The sequence below is a fragment of the Condylura cristata genome, unplaced genomic scaffold (assembly GCF_000260355.1).
Source record: "Condylura cristata isolate star-nosed mole 26May11 unplaced genomic scaffold, ConCri1.0 scaffold00021, whole genome shotgun sequence".
Lineage (NCBI taxonomy): Eukaryota > Metazoa > Chordata > Mammalia > Eulipotyphla > Talpidae > Condylura > Condylura cristata.
Window position 1 is genome coordinate 24300901 of NW_004567122.1, and position 7632 is coordinate 24308532.

The 7632-nt window shown below is 35.2% G+C and overlaps 1 protein-coding gene across 1 annotated transcript in view; it reads left to right on the top strand.

Annotated features, from left to right (window-relative positions):
* HSPA4 (heat shock 70kDa protein 4) overlaps positions 1 to 7632 on the top strand; it is a 39818-nt gene that overhangs the window by 21297 nt on the left and 10889 nt on the right. The window contains exons 8-11 of the mRNA XM_004686718.2: positions 5068 to 5144; positions 6277 to 6428; positions 6930 to 7036; positions 7447 to 7580. Of these exons, the coding sequence (XP_004686775.1) occupies positions 5068 to 5144; positions 6277 to 6428; positions 6930 to 7036; positions 7447 to 7580 (470 nt within the window). The remainder of the gene's footprint in view (positions 1 to 5067; positions 5145 to 6276; positions 6429 to 6929; positions 7037 to 7446; positions 7581 to 7632) is intronic.

Here is a 7632-nt window from a genome sequence, read left to right on the forward strand (position 1 = left end):
ATTTATCTTTGCCTTCACTATTGTGGCGTTGGGTCCTCTGTCTTTAAAGATGTCGCTGAAGTGTATGTCGTGTAGTGTTTGACCCATCTTTGCTTCTAGGTATTTTTCATTTTCTTTTTAAAAAGATTTATTATTGCATATAAAAGTTCTGGGGTACAGGCCAGAAGTATGGGAAGAGGATTTACCAGACAGATTGGGGAGCAGAGCAGGCAGATACACTGAAATAAACTGAGGGGTGCAGCAGGTGAGGCGGCATCATTTCGGGTTTCAGAAGGATATTCTCTAATAACCTCCTAAGGAGTGGTATAGGTGAACAGTGTTCTTTAAATTCTGGATTGTTGATGACAATTGCCCACATTTTTTCTTAAGTTACCTCAGCTGGATAGAACATCAGACTTGTATTGAATATCTTAAATGGCATAGAGCCTTATTTTGTTTAGGCATATTGCATTGACAATATGTTGTTACTCATTACTTGTTCTTTTTGATGGATGCCCCAATTTATTTTCTAGTAATACTGTTACTATATATGTTTTAATGTTCATTGGTTTGACTCAATTCTTCGCAGGTATGCAGTGAGCCTTTTCCAATTTATAGCCTTACAACTTTTACACTTTCCAGTAAGTTTTACATTGCTGGATTTATTACATTGTTTAGTATTCTGTTTTTATGATTTTGTTTTCTTCTTTGAGGCCTCCTATATAAGTATGTTGGTTCTTAGTTGCCATTCTCTGTCTCCTTAATTCCTTCATGCTACTATTTGTTGTTGGGTTTATTTATGCTATGTACTTTATAGTTTTATTTATTTCTAATTCTTTGAGTAGTCTAGTTCTGATTTGTTGCTTTTTGATTTCCTGTACTTCATTGAGATATAATTCATAACGTCATTTTAAAGTATATAACTAGTGGTTTTTACTGTGTTTATACAGTTGTACAACCCATGACCATGATCTAATTTTAGATTATTTTTATTACCTCAAAAACAAAATCTCCGTATCTGCAGTCTCCATTGCCTTTAGCTCCCTGACCCCTAGAGGGTTAAGCAGTCTATTTTATGTGTATGTATTTGCCTATTTTACTCATTTTATATAAAATAAGCATTCCTAACCTTATAGAAAAGAAGTGTGACTTTAGAGTTTTTCTAATTTTGTTGCTCCAGCATGCCTCTTTTGTTTTTATGAAACATTTTTAAAAATGGCGTTAAGTCTTCTTCCCACCCTCATATCTTTGTCTGCTATTGTAGATAAAACCTCAGTTTGGGTTTCCTTAGCAGCAGCTTTTCCACACTGTGGCCTTTTCTTTAACTTGGTCACTGTAGAGAGTTTATCGAACTCTAGTTACCATGGTCATTGTATACTGTTTTAGGGGCTTTTTATAGTCTCTTGTTTTGGAATGTGCCTAACTCCCCTGATTTCAGGTACTTTTTTCAAATTGACCTGTGGAGTTCTTGTTAATTCTGGAGTTTCAGGTTAATTTTATACCTTGTTTCTTTTGGCACAAAGTCTGATGTCATGGAGGGATTATTACTGTTGGTGGTTAGTCTCTGTCCATTTGTATTAGCCCCCAAATGGAGGCAATCTGAATGTCCATCAATGGGTAAAATGGATAAACAAAATGTGGTGTGTCCATATAGTGGGATCTTATTTGGCAGTTGTAAAAGTGTTGTTGCCAATACATGTTGTAATAGGGACAACTTAACACATAAACTTGAAAACTTTATGCAAGATGAAATAAACCAGTAAGAACTACATATTGTGTAATACAAGATGGAATATGCCATTCAGAAAAGACTGCATATTGTGTAATCCTACTTTTATGAAATACCTAGAATGAGTGGTTATCTAGGCCTAGCTGGAGAGTAAATTAGGAAATTTGGGAAATAACTGTATAGGGTGATGAAAATGTTTTTAAAATCATTGGGGTGTTGGTTGCACAGCTTGAATATACAAAAGCCATTGAATGATATACTTTAAATTACTGAAATCTATGGTATGTGAATTGTATTTCAAAAAATCAAAAAAAAAAAGAAACATAGCTTCTGCTATCTTTGTAGAGTCCTCTGTACTGGAGCAACTGGATGTGCTTCTCAATATGAACACAGCAGAACTAAAAGGATTTTTATTTTTTAAAATAATATATTAGTTTATTTTTACATCATTTTGTGCATTTTCCTATCTCAGTTGTAATCCCCGTGGGTTTCCCATCACCAAATCACCTGTGTGATTGTCCATAGTCCAGTGCACTTCCCTCTCGCTAACGTTTTTGTTCCCATTCTACCCTCATAAAATGTCTCTGGTATATAGTTGTTCATAATTATTATTATTTTCTCCCCTGGTCCTTTATATTCTTGCTATGAATGAAGCCATCTGGTATTTTTCCTTTTCTTTCTGGCTTACTTCTCTAAGCATGATCTTTTCCAGCTCAATCCATGTTGCTGCAAATGGCATGTGTTTATTTTTTTTTTTTGGTTGCTGAGTAATATTCCATCGTGTATATGGATCACATCTCTTTAACCCAGTCACCTACTTTTGGGCCTTTGGGTTGTTTCCATGTTTTCCAATTGTAAATAAAGCAGCAATAAACATGGGAGGGGGGTGCAGGTGTCTTTTTGATTCAGTGTTTTTGTGTCTTTTTGGGTAGATACCTAGGAGTGGGATTGCTGGGTCATAGGGAAGCTCCATGTTTAGCAGTTTGAGGAACCTCCAGTTTTCCATAGTGGTTGTACTAGTTTGCATTCCCCCCAGCAATGCAGGAGAGTTCCTTTTTCTCCACATCCTCGCCAACATTTGTTGCTGCTAGTTATTTGAAGATGTGCCATTCTCACTGGGGGGAGGTGGTATCTCATTATGGTTTTAATTTGCATCTCCCTTACGAGAGATGTTGAACATTTTCTCATATGCTTGTTGGCCATCTGCATTTCCTCTTTGGAGAAGTTTCTTTTTAGCTCTTCTGCCTATTTTTTGATGGAGTTGTTTACTTATTGTTGAGTTTCATCATTTCTTTGTATATCTTTTGTGATCAGTCCTTTATAGAACTAAAAGGATTTTACAGTGAATGCCCTTGCTTTGCCACTCCAGTTCTACTGATGCCAGTTACTCTACTTGTTTTATCATCTATCCATCCTATCTATTTAAGTTTTTAATTTTTGATGCATCTCAAAGTAAATGGCAGACATCTCACCTTACATGACTCCCAGAGTACTGATTGCATATTAACCAGTCTTAAACATTATATAGTATTTCCTCCCTTTCGATATTTTTAAATACTTGTAAAGTATTCATTTTGTTTTAAATGTCCATTTGCTGAGTTTTGACATGCATATATCTTTGTAAGTAGTATCTTTTCATGAAATAGACTGTCACCACAGAAAAGTTGCCTTTGACCTCTATCCATAGAGGCAGCCACAATTGTAATTATTTTTTCCTTCATTTTTGAGAATTGTAGGTTGAATCAGACTGTTCTACCATTCTAGAACATTTTATAAGTGGAATGATGTGGTCTGGTTTTTATTTTTATTTTTTTGCTGTAATAAAACTTTAAAAGATTTATTTAGTTCTTGCATATGTCATTGTTTCTCCTCTGTTGTTGAGAAGTGTATGCCATTGTTGGTTTACTCTTTTCTGTTGATGTACACAGGCTCTTTTCTAATTTTTGTTTTCAGGAATAAAATTCATTGTAAATGCCTGCTAAAATAATTATAGTACATCCTCACCAATGTTGATAGTTGTAATCACCACATCCTACTTCTACAGTATTTTCATTATCGCATAAAGAAACTGCAAATGAGCTATTAGCTAGGAAAAGTAATGGAGGGACTCATTTCTAGGTAAAACAAGTATTCTGAAAAGACTTCATACTGTATGATTCCAACAGTATCACATTCTGGGAAAGGCAAAACTATTAGTAAAAAGATTGACCATTTTTTTGCAAGGAATCAGGGGAGGTAGGGATGAAGGGATGCAGAGACTTCAGGGCAGTGAAACTATTCCTTATGGAACTGGATTGGTAGATACTTATATCAGATGTTTATTAAAACATAGAAACCTAATATGTATGTATTAGCTTTGGGGAACAGAATGGTGAGTGAAGGGTGTATGAGAATTCTTCAAACTTTGCTATTATTTCCCTTGAGCTTAAAAGTGATCTAAAAAATAAAACATAGTAACTAAAAAGAAAAGAAGAAAAGGTACTCGAAAACATAGTAACTAAAAAGAAAAGAAGAAAAGGTACTCGTTACAGTTTTCTTGTATCTACAGTCTTCTTGTATCATCTCTTTTTCCTCCTTTATTAAAGCCCTTCGTAGCCACTGGTCTTTTCTCTTTGAACATTTCCTAGAAATGGAGTCATGCTATACATGTCCTTTTTTGATTGGCTTCTTTCACCTACATGTTTTTATTTTAAAGAGTTATTTATTTATGTATACAAGAACTGGGGTACAGGCCAGAGGTGGGGGTGGGGTGAGAAGATTCACCAGAGTCATCAGGGTGGAAAACAGAACAAGTGGACTGATGGAAATACAGGAGGGGAGCAGTGGGCAGGTCAGGATTGTTCTGCACCAGGATTGTTCTGCACCTCCCTGGCTGGAGGCTGACCTCATGCTGCAGTGGCTGGGAGTGGTTTCATAGTGCTGTGCTTTTTTGACCTTTTGTGCCATCACAAGAGGCTCCTTACCTAGGATTTTGAGAAATTGATTTATTTGTCTAATACCTTTTGGTCCTTTATTGTAATTTATTCCTTTTTATTGCTGAATACTTTTGATGGACTTTAGGGCTTTTAGCAGTTTTTGTTGGCTGCATCAATAATGCTTCTAGGAAAATTAGTAGAGTTTTGTGTGATCTTATTTTCATTTCTCTAGAGTGGAATTACTGGGTTATATGTTAAGTCTATTTAACATTTAGAGGAATTGCACACTTTTCCAAAGTGGGTACACTATCATACATTCACATGAGAAATGTGTAAGGGGTCCATTTTTTTCTACCTCCTTGCTAATGCTGGTTATTATTTTTATTATGGACATTATTCCTTATAAGCATAGAATGTGTTTAACCTGTTATGTTCTTTAAACAGAGGCAAATTTCTGGAAATGTGTGATGATCTCTTATTTAGAGTGGAGCCGCCTCTTCGGAGTGTTTTGGAACAAGCCAGTAAGTATTTGTGAGGTTGAATTGTTTTTGCATCTGAAGTAGTTGGTTATTTTTTCAGTTTTGCAAATAGGACTTCATGAACGTCTTTAGTGCTTATATTAAGCCTTTGTTCTGTATCTTCTCCCTGGAGCAGTCCCCCTACTCATCATATTGGACACAAGTGTCCTAGGAAACCTAGTTCAGACTCAGATGGATTTTGATGTCTCAGAAATTTCATGATGATAAGCATCTTTTGCACTGCTGCTCTCTGATCGTTTTTTCTGTCAATGAATCTTTTGTTTGCTGAATGAGAAATAAAGCAAACTAAGGATAGGATCACCACATTCTTAAATAATGCACTTTATCTTGGGCCAAAAGGTGAATGTTTGATTTTGGCATATATTGCTAATTTCTCCCAAAATCTTGGGCAGAAATTTACCTAGACTTTACTGTTATATTGGTTGTTAACTATTTTAGAACATTGAGATAGAAAGTCAGCTTGACGTTGGCTCAACTCATAATCAGTGATTATGGCAAATGGGGGCATGTTCTTTCTACATGGGACAACACATTTTGACCTCAACAATTGTCGCTACTTAGTGCTTACTATGTGACTGGGGAAATCAGGTGGTATTGAGCTATTTTATGAGTGACAGCATAGCCTTGACTTTGCTTTCTTTACGATAGGAGGACACTGTACATCTGTTGTAATTTTCTGCATAGATTGCTGGAGCAACTAGATGTACATCTCTAGCTGTTCTTCATTCATGCCATGTCAGGGGTAACCCAGTCTTTTGAGACTTACTTTCCTCAAGGCCAGCTTATCTATTGATATTTCAACAGTTCTCTGTGTTGTGACTGTTTGAGATTGCAGGACCTGCATACTGTACTACAGTGAATAGTCCTGGTTCGCTCCTAAATCCCAATGTTGTGTACAACACCCTGCCCCCAGTATCTTCAGCATGAAAACATAAATAGTAGTTTTCAGCTGCCACATACCTGTGCACACGTGTCTTTTTGAAGGAATAAAGGCAAGGGTGGGGTTTTGTTACACATCTGTGAGTTTTTGTGGTCAGATGTTGCTCTTTTATTTCACTGTAAAATACTAATCCAAAGATTGTTTAAATCTAAATGTCTAATTGCTTTAAAATAGAGCTAAAGAAAGAAGATATTTATGCAGTGGAGATAGTTGGTGGTGCAACACGAATCCCTGCAGTCAAAGAGAAGATCAGCAAATTTTTTGGTAAAGAACTTAGCACAACACTAAATGCTGATGAAGCTGTTACACGAGGTTGTGCATTGCAGGTCAGTCTCCTTTCTTTCATAGTTAACCGTATGAGGGTCAGAGTAATAAGGCAGTAGTGATTTCATGTATCCAACTAATAACCAGAGATTAGTTTAAGGTGACCAGAGGGTGTAAAATTTTTTAAATTTTGTTTTAAAATTATATCAGAGGTGGCATTCATAAATAAATTTGTACTTTATAACATGTAATAGAATGAATTTATTAGAAATAAATTTCAGCTAAGCCTGAAATGTTACTAGAATTTGGCATGTTTTCTGTTGTCTTTATGTGAAGTACATTATACTTTAGTTTATGAAGGTTGGGATTAATGGAAAAATTAGTTCTGGATTATATTTGTAATTTGACAAATTTGTAAAACCGTATTTAAACACCATTAAATTAATGTAAATGTTTAAAAGCCATTGATGATAGCCAGCTGAAATTAGTACATATAGGTTTTATGGTATCAGTTCATAATGTTTAACATTATCCAGTGGAATTTTATATAATTGTTATTCTAGTGTGCAATTTTATCGCCTGCTTTCAAAGTCAGAGAGTTTTCTATCACTGATGTAGTACCATATCCAATATCTCTGAGATGGAATTCTCCAGCTGAAGAAGGGTCAAGGTAATGACATTTATTGTTTCATTTTTATACTCAAATTTTAGTCTAAGTAAAACACTGCCTCCTGTCAACATTCATGGGTACAGATTTGTAATATTTTGTTAGTGTATATGAAGCAGTAAATACTTAACTTTAACTAACTTAGTCTTCAGTAAATTAGTGTTTTTATGTAGTTTCTTGTACTTGATTCTACCAAAGTAATTGATGCCTTTATTTGCCTGTTTAAATACATTACTTTTTACTTTAACTGATACACATACTTACAATTTTTTTGGGAAACTTGTATAATTTGGAAATGGCAGTAGAGAAGAGTAACTAGGGCTATGCAATCATTGCAAACCTAGAATATATGGGAATAAGTGAATTGTTATGGCCTTCCTGAAATTGTGTACTTTTGTCTTTTTTTCATTCAGTGACTGTGAAGTCTTTTCAAAAAACCACAGTACACCTTTCTCTAAAGTACTCACATTTTATAGAAAGGAACCTTTCACTCTTGAGGCCTATTATAGCTCTCCTCAGGATTTGCCCTATCCAGATCCTGCGATAGGTAAGTAGAGTTGGGACTTGCAAAAATGTGTTCTTTTTTTTTTTTTTTTTTT